The 16,150-nt window shown below is 36.1% G+C and overlaps 1 protein-coding gene across 1 annotated transcript; it reads left to right on the top strand.

Annotated features, from left to right (window-relative positions):
* The first annotated feature begins 4,851 nt into the window (after positions 1–4,851).
* LOC110442751 lies at positions 4,852–14,730 on the top strand. Its single transcript, XM_021486504.1, has 6 exons — positions 4,852–5,097; positions 5,563–5,715; positions 7,083–7,151; positions 7,686–7,880; positions 8,868–9,008; positions 13,976–14,730. The coding sequence occupies exons 1-6, from the start codon at positions 4,939–4,941 to the stop codon at positions 14,165–14,167; spliced, it is 909 nt and encodes a 302-aa protein (XP_021342179.1). The 5' UTR covers positions 4,852–4,938; the 3' UTR covers positions 14,168–14,730.
* Positions 14,731–16,150: the final 1,420 nt, after the last annotated feature.

Consider the following 16,150-nt stretch of genomic DNA (forward strand, 5'->3'; position numbering starts at 1 on the left):
GTTTTTAACCATGAACATGTGGATGGATTTTCCATATTTTACTCAAATGTTGACACACTATCCACATCTAGATTAGACGAACGAGTAACCATTATAGAGGGAAAAACCCGGACATAATTCACCTGACGGAAATACTCACCAAAAGGTCCAAATTTGAGCCCTGGTCTATCTCCTACAATATTGAGGGCTACAACCAGTTTAATAATAGTTCGAATCTGAACAGCAGGAGAGGAATTATAGCCTATGTCAAAAACAGTATCAACTGTGTCCAGATAGAAACTTACAGTAACACAGGAATCAGTCTGGTGTTCAATACATTTAGAAGGAAAAGATTCCCTGCTCACTGAATGCATATATCACGGTCCAAACAGTCCCCCTGAAAACTACCAACACCTAGTTACACACATTCGAGAAATCTGTAACATGAAACCATCCCATCTATTGATTACAGGAGACTTTAACCTGAAGGAGATTGACTGGATAACATGTAGTACATCTGTAGGAGTGGACCACATAGCTACCAAATTCCTCAACCAGATCATGGACAATTTGCTCTACCAACATATAAAAAAACGCGTTACAGAGAAGGCAATGAACCTTCAGTATTGGACCTTGTTTTTACTAATGAAGAAAACATAATAATAATGATAATAGTAATAATAATAAACTTTATTTATTGAGGATTAAAAACCCTGATTTAGCCAAAGGCTAATCTCCCTCAGGGTCCGTCATGTTAGTAAAATGTGCTAGTGTTTACATAGTATTTCTTAAAACATAGTAATATAAATTAAACATAAATGACATCTAAGATATAAGTTTTGAGATTGCTGAAAATATTACATGCAATTATATAGTACAATACATCAAATATCACAGAAAGCATAACTCTCATGCCTTGAAGGTCTGATAATAGTTAAATGACCGGAGCCTTGCATACATATATGCTAATATAGCAAAGTATAAAATTTACCAGGATATACGCTAATATAGCATAAATTAAAAAACTGTTTTCTTTATCTAAAAGTATGAATCACAGTAGTGCTTTATAGCTCTATGCTTAAAAGTGTTAAAAGATGGTAATGACCTTACATCATTTGGAAGTGCATTCCAAGTCTTACAACTTGATAAAACAAAGTGACTAGAATAGAAGGTTGTCCTGTGCTTAGGAATGTACAACACATTCTGTTCAGCCCGTCGTGTAGCTCTTAAGTGGACAGTGTTTACATGTTTAAAACAAGAACATAAATATTCAGGAGCAAGTCCATGTACACATTGAAAGGTCATTACAGTCAAGTAAAGGTCAAAACATGATTGGAGATATTTCATTTAATGCCAGTTTAGGCTCTAGTGACCACCTTTCCCTATCCTTTAGATATTCATGCTTTAGTGATGAATCCCCACCGCCAATTAGGAGAACAAATTACAACAGAGGGAACTACAATGCTATCCGCCAAGAGTTAAACTTAGTTAACGGGGACGTTATGGGCGACATGGACCTGGATGAAGCCTGGGAATTCTTTGCTGCAAAGATATCTATAGTTGATAAACACCATGTACCAGTGACGAAGGACAAACAGGCAGCACAAAGGGTACCCATGTACAAAACAAACTAACACTTGAAAAGATAAAAAAAACCTCTGTAAAAACTACCTTCATTGTAAAACTAACGAGAACTTTAACAAATACAAAGATGCAAGGAACAAAGCTACAACGATCATAAGAAATCAACACTACAACTTTGAGAAACAGATGGCAAGCAAGATCAAGTCTGACCCCACTTTATTCTGGAACTACGTCCGCAAAAGAGCCAAAACCAAAGAGAAGGTAACACAATTGGAAAAAACAAACGACAAGGAAAAGGCAGAAACTTTAAATCTACATTTTGCGAGTGTATTCGTAGATGAAGGCACAATTGAAATCCCCGTTTTCCCGCTACGAACACAAAATACTATCAGCTCAATCGCTATCACTGAAGACAAGCTATCAACAAACTAAAAACAAACAAATCTTCAGGACCCGATCAAATTCATCCACATTCTATAAAAGAAACTGCTGACGAACTCATCAAGCAACTAGCAATTATTTTCCGTAAATCTGTGCAACACCAAAAGTTACCTGCAAAATGGAAACATGCAATAGTAACGCCCATCTTCAAAAAAGGAAGCAAAAAAATCCAGGTAACTACAGACCGATCAGTCTCACGTCGGTTTTGGGAAAACTGCTACAAAAGATAATGAGAGATGGCATCGTCAAACACCTAGACGACAACAATCTGATCACTGAAAACCAACACGGATTCAGAAGTCATGCACAACACAATTATCAGAAACCCTTGAGGACTGGACAGAAGCTTTAGACCATAACAATCAAATTGATACAATCTACCTAGACTTCAAAAAAGCCTTTGATAAGGTCCCACACAAAAGACTGATTGAAAAAGTGGAAGGGAACGGGATAAAAGGAGAACTACTAGAGTGGATACGAGATTTTATAAAAGATAACAAACAGGAAGCAGTTGTAAACGGTCAATACTCATCATCCAAACTGGTCATCAGTGGAGTTCCACATAGGAGCGTGCTCGGACCAGTACTGTTCCTCATCTACATAAACGATCTACCAGAGTCACTTGACAATAAAATCAAATTGTTTGCCGACGACGCCAAACTCTACAAACCAACAAAAGCTAATGAGGATGGATTGTCACTCCAGAACGACATCAACAAGGTAGGCGAATGGACAGAAAATGGCTGATAGAACTAAATTCAGACAAATGTAAACACCTACAAATATATACAGGCCAATAAAAGAACAACGTCAGATATGAGATCACCCAGCAACGGGAGAGAGACATCTAATATATCTAGTGACAAGTGAGAGAGCTATCGGTGTAGTTATCGACAAAAACCTAAAAAATAGTGAACAAGTGAATACTGCAGTATCTAAAGCAAATAGAAACGTAGGTCTCATATTTAAAACCTTCAGTTGTATAAACAAAGAAATGTTTCACAACCTCTATAAATCCTTGGTATACGTCCATACCTTGAAATTAATGTCACCACATGGTCACCTATACTGAAAAAAGACCAACTCTCCTTAGAGAATGTTCAAAGAAGGGCAACCAAACTAGTTCCATCCAGTAAAGAGCTCTCGTACCCTGAGCGTATCCGACGGCAAGGGCTACCATAAATTGAATACAGAAGACTAAGATCTGACAATGTAGAAATCTATAAGCTGATAAACACCATAGATATAACCAACCAACAAACCATCCCTGCCTTCGACAACCTCAATACGAGGGGAAACTAAACAAGAGGCCCAAGGGCCTTAGCGGTCACCTGAGTTATATCATAGGTACTGGTAGCTTTATTTCATTGTTTAGATGTGATGAGGAAATCAGCATGTAAACTAAGTGAAATACAATACTTGTCATGTCATCAAAGGATAAGAATTTTAAAATATTTGTAAATGTTCCCTTTGGGGCCCAGCTCTAACCCCTGGGAATTCCAAGTTTTGCAATGTGATACCGTCATCCACCAAAGATGATTCTGACCAAGTAAAAATAATTTCCAACAGAAAATTGTCAAAATATACCCAAAAGTGTTGTTTCCCTATATAAACTATAGTAAACTTTACCCCCACCCCAAGGGAGAACGGATAGCTCGGGGGTCCTGAAAATTACAATTTAAATAAAGCCCCTGATGATCTTTTCATCTATGCAGAAAAAATGACTGTAATACCTCTGAGTCTGGAGAAGAAGATTTTTGAAATATTGGTTATTTTTTCCTTTGGGGCCCCGCCCTGGCCCCTAGGGTTGGGCTAGGAATTCCAATTTTACAATTTAAAACCATCTTCCTTCAAGGATAATTCTCACCAAGTAAGAATAATTTCCAACAGAAAATTGTAAAAATATACCCAAAAGTGTTGTTTCCCTATATAAACTATAGTAAACTTTACCCCCTCCCCAAGGGAGAACGGAAAGCTCGGGGGTTCTGAAATTTACAATTTTAATAAAGCCCCGATGATCTTTCCATCCATGCAGAGAAAATGATTGTAATACCTCTGAGTCTGGAGAAGAAGATTTTTGAAATATTACTTAATTTTCCCTTTTGGGCCCCGCCCTGGCCCCTAGGGTTGGGCTAGGAATCCCAATTTTACAATTTGGTAGCCTCATCTTTCAAGGATGATTCTGACCAAGTTTGAAAAAAATCCATCCACTGGTTCTTGAGAAGAAGTTTTTAATGTAAAAAGTTAACTCACGACGCACGACGGTCGAGGGACGACGACGGACGGAAAGTGATTGGAATAGGTCACTTGAGCAAAGATCAGGTGACCTAATAGAACCTGGAAAAAATCGGAACAAGACCAACATTAGGGGACATGCTTTTAAAAATAGAATTGTAAATAATTGGAATCAACTCCCTTCAATTGTGGTAAATTCCCCAACCTTAAATGTTTTTAAATCTAGACTCAATAAACATTGGGTCAACCATCCAATCAAGTTTTTACCATCGTGCTACTAATATGTAATACGTCCTCTGCACAACCTGCAAATATGTGAAAAACTATGAAGAAGCGTCAACAGAAGCAATACTATGCTTACGAAGACGTCGACCACCATGAACCATGTAATATGTCTCTGAGCAAACAATTAAAAGTCGGTAGAGATTTTTTACATTATGATATTACATTTTGGATATAGAAACAATTTAGCAAGCAAAGGACCCTTATATAAACGTAAAAAAATCATTGTGAAGGCCAAACCATGAGGACATTTTCTTGTTCATTTAATTTTACAAACGAACACACCCAACGAATGGTTCTATAACGAACGCGCCCGAATGACATCTGAACGCTTCCTCCAGGTGGCGCAGCATTCTAGAAAAGCGGCGCATTGTTTGAAAATACTGTTATTGAAATATTTAGAGGGAACGACTGAAAATGGCTCCAATTTTTGATGTTATTCGAGCATTAGCTCTTGTTGTAGGTTTTGCAGTAAGTCTTAGGGACAGGAAGACTGCAATGTTCGCAGATATGGTCTTCACGTCGTGGCTCGGAGCAGGAGCGATCCTCTTCCCACAATTTTTTATGGGTCAGCAGGTGCGTTTTTTCGTATATTGTCATTTGAATATATTGCATTAGTGCTTGCAGTTTAAGAATATTTCGATAGTGCAATCGCAAAAGGATTTCTAAGATGTAAATATGATATTACGAACGGTACACTGGAGTCAATGTATTTGGCTTTAAATTTTGAACTAATGCAAGGGAAGTAACTCTTATAGATTAAGGCATTACCAATAAAACCAGAAGAATAAAAAAAAATGTTTTCGCAATTGCTGTTACAGTTGCTCAAATGCAAGATTCTAACCCATGTGTGCAGTTGTTTTCCAGCTGCTGATATAAGTGTTGGTAATCAAATCATTGGTCCTGACAACTTGCCTGACAATTTTATATGCATATTAACGCTATGTATAATGATGTTCAAAAATGGTACTACTGTTCTTGCAATTATTTAATAAGGATTTCTCAACATGAACAATTATGCATATTTCTCTTTCACTGTAGGTGCAAAGTGACAAAACTATGAAAGACCCAGATAGTATCTTGATGTATCGCATGTATGGTGTGTATCTTTTGGTCCCCATGTTAATGTGGTACTCCTGCAGAAAATCCCGGGATGATAGTGTTGTTGGAGCTTTGCTGTGGTCCAGAGCTTTGGTAAATATCTCTGAAAAAATCAACATTAGATGTACAAGTCTCTTTTTCATATAATCTGTTGATTAAAAGAAGTGCTTCTCAGAAACATGCATGCTTTCTATTTTGACCAAGGGCTGAGGGGTGGGCTAAAAGGGGTCAATTTTGCTGGAAACCAATACCGTCATAGGTGAAAGGGTCTTGAGGTACTTTATCAAAATAGTGAATTTCATGACCCTCAAGCTTCATGATTGCCCCTGGGGAGGGGGATAAATTTACTATAGTTTGTATAGGAAAATCCAACTTTTGGGTATATTTTGTTCATTTTTTTTAATGGAAATCATTCAAACTTGATTTACATTATAACCATGAGATGACAGTTTGATACTTTGACATTTTTAACCCTGTCTCAGCCCATTGGGCTGAGGGGTGCAGCCCAAATGGACCCCGGCCATATAGCTAGAAATTTCAACAGTCATCTTCTCCAGACTGAGAAAGGCTGGAAACCAATGCTTGTCATAAATGGAAGGGTGTTGAGGTGCGTTATCAAATTGAGAATTTCATGTCCCGTAGACTCCATGTTTGCCCCTGGGGAGGGGGCAAAGTTTACTATACTTTATATAGGAAAATGATACTTTTGAGTATGTTTGGTTCATTTTCAATTGGAAATTATTCAAACATGTTTCGAGGGCTGAGGGGCTGGCTAAAAGGGGTCAAATTGGCTTGATTTATTTTTTTATCCAAACCCAGATAGGCTGGAAGTAAATAATCTACATAGATAGAAGGGTCTTAAAGCACTTTATCCCCTGAGGATGGGGTAACGTTTACTATAGACTAGTTAAATAGAAAAATGATACTTTTGGGTATATTTGGTTCATTTCCAATTGGAAATCATTGAAACTTGATAGACATTATAACTACGAAATAACAGTTTGATACTATGACACTTTGGGCTTTGGCCATCTTGGAATTCTTCTCCAGACTCAGATATGGCTTCGTTGACTTAAGTACTATCCCTGAACAAGCAATGTCTGACACATGCACTGAAGCAAAATTATTATTAAGAAGAATAAACTGGAAGAGATTAAAAATAATGGTGTACACATCTATAATGTTATATTATAAATAACTTTTCCAAAGGCCCGATTGTTCTCTTAAACAACACTTTGTATGTTTGCCGTTTATCATGTTAATTTTAACATTAACAAAATATGTTACCTTTTTATACATGTAGTTCAAGTTACTTTTGTTACAAAATTATTTCTTTTTCATTTGGCAACATCGATGACATCAGTTTTTACATAACAGGTGACCTTTTTTTTTTAAATTTTCAATTGTGCTCAATTTATGCTCTGGTTTCTAACTTTCTTATCGTCTTTTCCTGTTTGCAGGGACTCCTTCCATTGCTAATGGTGTCGCTATACGGACATTTTTCCACCAAAAAGATTTTCACTGACAGAGTAAGTATTGATTTTAGGTCAAAATAGCCAACTCATTTGTATAAACATTTTATGAAGCTTTTTATGAAATAAAAAGGTTTTGTTTTGGCTTACTGTAATTTTAGAAAGTTTGATATGATGTTCCTATACCTGTATATGCACCAAACATAATACATATCATACATGTAATATACAATTATATAGATAGTAAAAATATAATGCTAAAATCAAATTGAACTGGCCAAAACAGCAACTGAAATGGTCGAAACAGCCAGCAGCCTGATCTTATGAAGCAACTGTCATATAATGAATTTTGTTGTTGTGATGTGTATACGCTATACATGTACAAATACAGAGAGCTACAGTAAGTTTTTTACACACTTGTAGAAATATTAAGTTGACAGTTTTAATAAACAATAAGATATCTGCTATTTACTAAAAAAACAATTAATCTTAAATTACACAAATCACATCTATTAAATACATATCATTATGTTAAGTAGCATGATTCATTTTCATTGTGCTATCAAACTGTTTCCTCATTATGTTTTGTAGAACATGTGGTTCTTCGTTCTGTTTATTGGCTGCTCCTGGGTATCTAATGTTGTACAGCTGGTGACAACAAGACCATCGGTTGGACGAAGGGAACAGAAGGGTCCAGTCAGCACTATTTTTCGACTTGAATTCCTGGTCTTTTTCGTTGTAGGCTTGGGAGTAATGGCTTTCCCACATATGTCCCTAAGTCTTTTTGTGAGTATGAGGCAGCCCTTAGTACCATAGTGGTTATAAGGTGACCTTTAATTTAATCCCTTTGCAAGTAAAAGATGATTAGCCTTGATTTTATAGTGGATATAAGGAGGCCTGTATTTCCTTGAGTAAGTATAAGGCCTGTAGTCCCTTTGATGATTATAGGATGGCCTGTAGTCCATATGATGAGTATCAGGTATAATGCCACCTATAGTTCGTTCCTTGGTACGCTTTGGGTCTAATTGTGGGAGCAAAACGGAGTACCTGGAAAACCTCCACATGGTCAGACAGGCGACCTCATACAGTGCATTTTCACGTCTGATCGGGGAATCAAACCAAAATGGCATGATTGAAGATATTTAGTCAATAGCCTGCATAGAAAGAGGGTAAGCAGCAGTTCAAAATGGCACGATTGAAGATATTTAGTCAGTAGCCTGCATAGAAAGAGGGTAAAGCAGCAAGTTGTTCAATGAAGTATTTTCACCCATATTCAAGATCACAAGGGTCAATTGTCTAAAAAAAACTCTTAACAAATTCTTATGAATAACCAAGAGGCGCAGGGTTAGGATAGTTAGCCAGTAACATGCTGGAATGAAAGACTACAAGGTCTTCAAATGAATAACCTTGATTTATATGCAAAGTCACAGAGGTCAAATATAACGGAAAGGCACGGGATGCTGATACCTGGCGAGTAACTTGTGGGAATGAAGGGCTACCAATTTTGATCAAATTAATGACCTTGATACAGTTTCAAGGTCACCGGTGTCTAATGTTGAAAATATCTTCTATATGCTTTTATGTCAATAACCAAAATGCTAAGGGTGACTATATTTCGACTGTGTCTTAATTTAGCCCACTGACTTTATGTGTTCACTCTTGGCCAGCTTTGAAGATCACTGGTGTCCGATTGATACCAGGCAAGCGATTCTTCTATAAGGCATGAAAAGAAAATCAAAAACATTTATTGACACCATTTGATTCTGTCTCCAGATAGCAAGTCCAAAAATCTTCCAGATCCATCTAGGGCGTGTTACTGCTGCCCTTATGTTCAGTCAGATTTTCCTGGCCTGGTTCGCACCGAGCTTTAGAGACAATGAAGATAGAAGGAGGCTTTTCTGCATGCAGCTAACGGTAAGCCATATTTTTCCACTTCCTATACGACAATAAAACATACAATACATTTCTTTTTACTTCTGATGTTTATATGAAACTCAGTGATCAAAAAGGAAATATGCCGTATCTTACCTATAGAGTAATTACTAACTCACCTAGGACTTGATTCTTTGTTCATAACAGAAAAGGTGATGGGATCACCACCCAATTACCATGTATACAAAATTGCTAACTTTTAAATACTCCTATGCTACCATGTTTTCTGCAGGGTATAGCCCCACCTCAAGTTACTTAATCCCGGTTCTCCCCAGGCCATTTAGCTGATACGTTGCCGTATCAGATTCAGATAGAAATCCACCATGCTGTATAAACCAATAACTGGCTATATATCACCTTAAACTATAAACTGTATCACCTTGTAATATGCACTGAGGGGTCTTTTAAAAAAACAACAATGAATCAATTACCACTGTGCCCTCTTACATGATCAATAGGTGATTAATTTGAGGAAACAATTGTAAGACTTGAAAACACATACACTTGATAAGGCTCTTATGAATAAGTTTACTCGCATATGATTGCATTTGACAACGCTGAAACAGTGTGTGTATTCAGTTAGTGATGGTCGCCATGTTTGATTGTTTGAAGTACAAAACAGAAAGTGGAATGAAAATCCGGATTGTTATAAAAAGCTGTTTAAACCTTTCATCAAATTAAATGACAATATTTGATAACAGTTGAAGGATGTACACCTCTGGGAAGTCAAAAATTTCCTGTATTAAACTTTTTTTCTTATATGGATTTTTGGAAATAGGAGTAAATGGCATAGTAGAAAATGCAAAAAAAACCATATGTCCGTGTGCTCGTTTTTGTGCTATGATCGGTCAAAGATACCTATTTACCACAACATGTGATTTTAGGTGATTTTTTGGGTTTTGACCACTTGCAGAACAAATTCATGCAATTTCTTCCAAGTGTGTTATCAGATATGCATAAATGTTTGTAGAATTGTTGAAAATATTATTTTCTTTTAAACTATGGAAGTAAAATTTCTTAATCTTATTGTTTTAACTCAAAAAGCCGATTTTAGTTACCCCTACCCCCTATTTCTTAATGAAAAAATACTCATTTTTTACAGATTAAACGCTTGATATAAAAAGTTACGGTATTCAACTTTTTTTAATATTTAATGAATTAAATGAAAACATGTTTCTCTTTCTAAAACATCTACGAAAGGGGGGGCAGTGTGCTTTTTTTTTTGTCCCATTATCATTTGTGTTATCTTTTACTTTTTTCGGGGTCAAAAATCAAAATTGCTTCAGTTACACTAAATACGTAAAAAAATATCAATAATGTATAATTTTTCAGTTTGTTGCATATTATTTTTATCATATTGAACATTATAAAGTTGTACAGCAAAAATGAACCTGCTACAATTAAAAATGGCGACACAATGACAATTTAAGTGATCAATCTAGTGCCAAAAAAGGTGAAATTTTGGCCTTTTTTGAAGCACAAGATTTACACAATACACATTTTCAAAATGGCCGCCGAATTGGTAATTTTTTTAAATTCTTGTAAAAAAAAATCTACAAACAACAGGCATCTAGTTTTTTGACATATTTTTCAGATGCGTGTTTGCTAATAAACTTATTATAAGTTGTTAAATGTTACAAAACCCCATTACACCAGATCAAAACGAGACTTGAACGTGATTGAAACCTCAGAAGAGTACATCCTTAAGAAAAATTTTAACACTGTAAATTTATGTTAAAAGTTTTTAGCTCACCTGGTCCAAAGGACCATGGTGAGCTTACGCCATACTGCAGCGTTCGTCATCAGTCTGTCAACTTTTCCTTTAAAACGCTACTCGTCCTGAACGGCCAAGTAGATTTTGACTCAATTTTGTATAAACAGTGGGTGTGCCGCCGCCCCCCCCCCCCAGGGGGCAGAGTGGCGGGGCCCAATAGGTGAAATATAGTAAATTCTTTAATATCCTTCTTCTGTAGGAATGAAAGGATTTGGTCTGAAGCATCCTAGGGTGAAGGGGAACCAATTTTGTATAAACAGTGGGTCTGCCCCCACTCCCCCTCCCCCCAGGGGCCTGAGGGGTGGGGCCCAATAGGGGAAAAATAGCAAATTATTCTTTAAAATCCTTCTTCTTCTGTAGGAATGAAAGGATTTGGCCCATATTTGGTGTGGAGCATCCTTCGGTAAAAGGGAACCAATTTTATATAAACAGTGGGTGTGGGACCTGAGGGACGGGGTCCAATAGGGTAAATAGAAGTAAAACCTTTATGATCCTTCTACCATAGGGATTAAGGGATTATATCCTAATTTAGTCTGGAGAATCCTTGGGCAAAAGGGACTCAATTTCTTATAAACAGTGGTGTGGCCCCCCTGGGGGCAAAAGGGAGGTGCCCAATAGGGGAAACAGCAAATTCTTCAAAAACATTCTTCTGTATGAATGACAGGTTTTTGTCCAAATTTGGTATGAAGCATCCTTGGGTGAAGGGGAACCAATTTTGTATAAACAGTGTGTCTGACCCCCCTAGCCCTGGAGGCAGAGAGGCAGGGCCCAATAGGGGAAATAGAGGTAAATCCTTAAAAATCATTCTTCTACCATACTGTTTAAGGGATTTTATCCTTATTTAGTCTGGAGCATCCTTGGGCCAAGAGGTCTCAATTTTGTTTTATTGGTGGGTATAACGTATGACCCCGCTAGGGACATAGGGGTGGGGCTCTGTTTGAAGTTTGTTCTCAGGATAAACTGAGGATACAAATGTAAAGAAAAAAATTATATTTATATTATTCAATGTACAAAACCCATACACCTTTCAACCTTTTTTTTTTTTTTTGTAACACATTTTATTTGTTTTCTTTTTCTTTTATTTTAAAATTCACCAAAAGTTTGGTAAATAAAAGAACTTATTTAAAGAGAGAGAAATTAAGGGCCACACATGCATTATGACCTCTCCCCCTAAATTTGATATGGTATTGTTGAGCATGCAGCAGTGCTGTGTCCGACTTGAAAGTCTGTTGAAAATAAATCATATCAGCTTAAAAATTCTGGGGAGACCCCTGCCTGGGTTATAACTTTGAAATGGTTGAGATCCCCGCCTTATATCCAGAATATATATTATATAGATACATGTACATATGCTTGGGTTAAAGAGACAAACACAACTTGGGGTCTGGCAATGTCCTTAGGGACAGTATGGAAATAGTTTCGATCCCCACTCTGTATCCATATTAACAATTGCTGGGTATGTAAAGTTGAGATATATTACTGGGATCAGTCTCGGGATTCGTCCCCTCACATATATGGACTTACTTCCTGGGTCGCGACATACATCATGGTTCGCACAGGTCTTGAAAAAACCTTGAATTTGATGTCTGTCTTGAAAAACCCTTGAATTTGATGTCTGTCTTGAAAAAACCTTGAATTTGATAAGCCTTGAAAAACTCTTGAAAATCAAAGAAATTAGTTGGGTATCCGTTTCTGTCATGTTAATTCAGTATTTTGTTATAAACATTCGTCGCAAACAATAATTATTTTTAACACAGATTGATCGTCAAATTGCAGATTGTAATTTCTAATAATTCCGGAAAATATATATACCAATGAAGTTTCCGGTTTTACTTTTTCAATTCGTATCATCACCGCGTTTGAATTGAGTAAGTATCGTAGTCAAAGCGCCAAAGTGACAGACAGTCATGCGCATTAAGAGTACTGTTAACAGGAGGGGAAATGGCAAATGGCTAGACGATCCCAGAATTGTTTGGGTGAGGGTGTTCAAGGGTGATAGGACTTCTGCTTTGTGCTCACTGTGTAACAAAATTATTGATCTGGGCAAGATTAAGGAATACGCCCTTGCATCACATGAAAAGTGATAAACACGTGAAACAATTTCGGGGACCGCTTTGACTTGGCCGTTGACACTTTTATGCCAAACCCTCTACTTCAAGGCATGTACATTGAGACCTACCTCGACTGTTCCTAATCTAAATCCGAACACGGATGCCGATGACTTTCCTTCAATCCTAGCCCCTCAAGGCCTTGTTGTTCATTAAAATTGTTTGTTTATTTTGCAATATAAATGAGCCCTTGAATTTTCAAAATTTGTCTTGAAAAAACCTTGAAAAGTCCTTAAATTTGGAGGTCAAAAGTTTGTATGAACCATGTGAGATTTCACCCTTTATATACTGTATTTGACCACAAATAAGACATCACTCGTCCCCACTCGGCAGATATCCTAGGAACAGGGTACCTCCTCCCTGTTTTTGTTGATATTTTTTTTCACTGAGGATGTAGGCTTATTTGTAATCATATATGGTTACCCTATAAACAGTTCCTGAGTATGAAGAGACAAATACACATATGCTATAAAAAAAAATCGATGAGATCCCCACACAACAGCATTTGGTTGGATATATTTCCAGAATTGGCCTGGTGATCTGCTGCATAAAATGGAAACAGTTGAGATTCCAACCCTATAACAAAATATTTAATTGCTGAGTATAATAATTGGATAAGCATAAGCTACAAAGATCAGCCCTGGTGTCTGGCCCCACCCTGGGAACTTAAATTAGCCCCTGGTTCATTACATGGAAATAGTGGAGATCCCTACCCCATAACCATATGTGTATGTACAATTGCTGGTTATGAAGAGAAAACACATTCATGCTATTATCATTGTCCTGCTCATTTGGACTAAGGCACAACATTTAGTTAAAAAAACTGTTTTTTGAGGTGGGTCAGCGCTCCATATAGCTATATAAATAGCATCTGTTTTGTTGAAACTTTCAGAATAAAACTATTTTAAAATATTATAGTTAATACATCAATCTGTTAAGATAGCTCAGTTTTGCAAGAAATGTTTATATTAAAATATCTTTTTCAATGCATGCTGGTTTATTTTAGGTAATGATGATAAATTCAAAAATGTTGATAAGTTAAAAAATGTACCCTGTTGTATGTTCAGATGTTGTTCCTGGCTGTTGGATGTATAGCCTGTGCCTTCTATAGTGGAACAATGAGTGTAGTACAGCTGCGGATCTTCCTGGTTAGCTGTGCACCCTTCCTCCTGCCCGCCGCTGGACTCTATTTCATATCTGAGGGCACTCAATCCTCCTCCACCTCCAAGACATACTTCACGAGGTCAAAGGCTTCGTAGTGTGGAAAGATTCCCACCATCCTCTACCAAATCTGATTGGACTTTCATGTAAAACCACATAAGTATAATATTTGATCCTTTCATTTACATGAACAAATCATATCCTGCTAGTTCTATTGCTTCATGCAACTGTCTTCACTTCTTGTGTGAATTAACACTGCAATCTTTAAAAAAGTATTATTGGGGATGATCATAACATTATTTTAATGTTAACATTATATACATTATTGTTTCTTCATCCTTTCGGGGAAAAGTACAAATCACGTTGCTATTTGAAATAGCAGTCACTGGTGTGGAAAGGCAGCATCAATTGTATATAAGTACGATATTAATTCACGAGTCCAGGACATTTCTGTAAATACAAGAGTAGATATTTCATGTGTATTAAAGCACTTTCCATTACTAGTCCAATTAACCAACTTAAAATTAACATACAGATTAAAAAGCACCTCCTTAGGTAGTTAATACATGTGTTGTTAAGGTACAACAAATTTTTTTTTTCAAATTTACTGTTATATTTGATTCAGATTTTTTTACAAGATTTAATACATTTGTATTTCATGTATGAGAAAGTTTTTATTTTGGACTTGTTATTTTTATTTTTTTATATGCTAATTTTATCACATGCTGATATTTTTAAAAGAAGTTTTTACTTTTGTATGTAAAAAAGATGTACTTTTGTAATTAAAAAAGATGTGCATTTGATTTTACCTTTTTTTACCTTTACGGTTAGAGATTTAAATGTGTAATATTATCATACAAGGTTAATTGTATGCTGTGGTCAGTGCTGCCAATTACCTTGGCTCAAAAAGAACTAAGGGTGGATAACAGACTTTTGGTCATGTGTTTTTGAATGTTAATTCTTTTCTTTGTATTACATAATGAATTTGTAAATATAGATAGTTTGATATAATCATCTACAAAATCAACATTACTGCTGATCAAAGACATCTTTTCTTGATAACATAGTATCATTTCCTATCCTTAAATAATACCAGTTATGTCCAGTTTGCAGAAAATTGAATGTTAAGGCATTTAGTTTCACCAAGGTCATTGGTATATAGTGATGTTGTAAAGGTTTGTTTTCAAAAGCCCAAATGTGTCATGATAGCCAGGTAGATACAAAAAAGACCAAATTGAATGTGGAATATAAGAATTAGGAGGCAAAGCTGCACCTAAAAAAGATGTTTATTGCAAGACATTTAAACAAATAAATAAACAAGTCTGTGCCATGTTGTTGTTAACAACATTATTAACCCGTTAACCTCATTTATGTTTGAATATAATTAACAAATTATATTTTTGCGATATCCTATTTTTTTAATTTTTTTTTTTATCAAATTTGATAAAGAGATATTATATTTGAAACCTACCTAACCAAATAAAGGTGTTTAGTGTATATGTGACTTGTTTTTATTACATAAATCCTGACAGTAGATCTCTATATTACCTACCATTATTTTTAAATCATTGAACAATGTCTCCTTTCCAAGCATTACGCACCCTTATCTATGATAATGACATATTGGACAAGCATACCTACAAATGACAGCTCTGAAATTCTAGCTGTAAGACATCAGGTATTGAACATATCCTTGATTTGTGCGTTACAAAAATTAAACCTTTTATTAATTGTGTAAAAATGTTACATTTTGAACTTACAATTTTCTTGATAGTAGATAAAACTTGTGAGTGACTGACTGTATACTTATATGTGGTACGTTTACACCATTTTTTGCTGGGATGGTACAAAATCCCAGATTGAGGTTTTCGATGTGGTGCTTTATCTGCCGCCTGTCTTCCGACATCCTGTGCATTAAATGGCATATCCTCTAAAGCAACCCAGTAGGTTTGAACCAAATTTTGAAAGTGGTATCATAAACCCATAGCGATATAAAGAAATAAAGGGGCTGACCCTCATATGGGTTGAGGGAGGGGGTCAAGTTGGCTTAATTCGTAAGGCCAATATATTTCAATTTTAAC

This window comes from Mizuhopecten yessoensis, unplaced genomic scaffold, assembly GCF_002113885.1.
Source record: "Mizuhopecten yessoensis strain PY_sf001 unplaced genomic scaffold, ASM211388v2 scaffold716295, whole genome shotgun sequence".
NCBI classification, from domain to species: Eukaryota; Metazoa; Mollusca; class Bivalvia; order Pectinida; family Pectinidae; genus Mizuhopecten; species Mizuhopecten yessoensis.

Coding starts and splice junctions, on each gene's coding strand:
- LOC110442751 (XM_021486504.1), top strand. CDS start 4,939: ATGGCTCCAATTTTTGATGTTATTCGAGCATTAGCTCTTGTTGTAGGT. Junction 5,716..7,082: donor TGCTGTGGTCCAGAGCTTTG/GTAAATATCTCT, acceptor TCCTGTTTGCAG/GGACTCCTTCCATTGCTAAT. Junction 9,009..13,975: donor TTTTCTGCATGCAGCTAACG/GTAAGCCATATT, acceptor TTGTATGTTCAG/ATGTTGTTCCTGGCTGTTGG.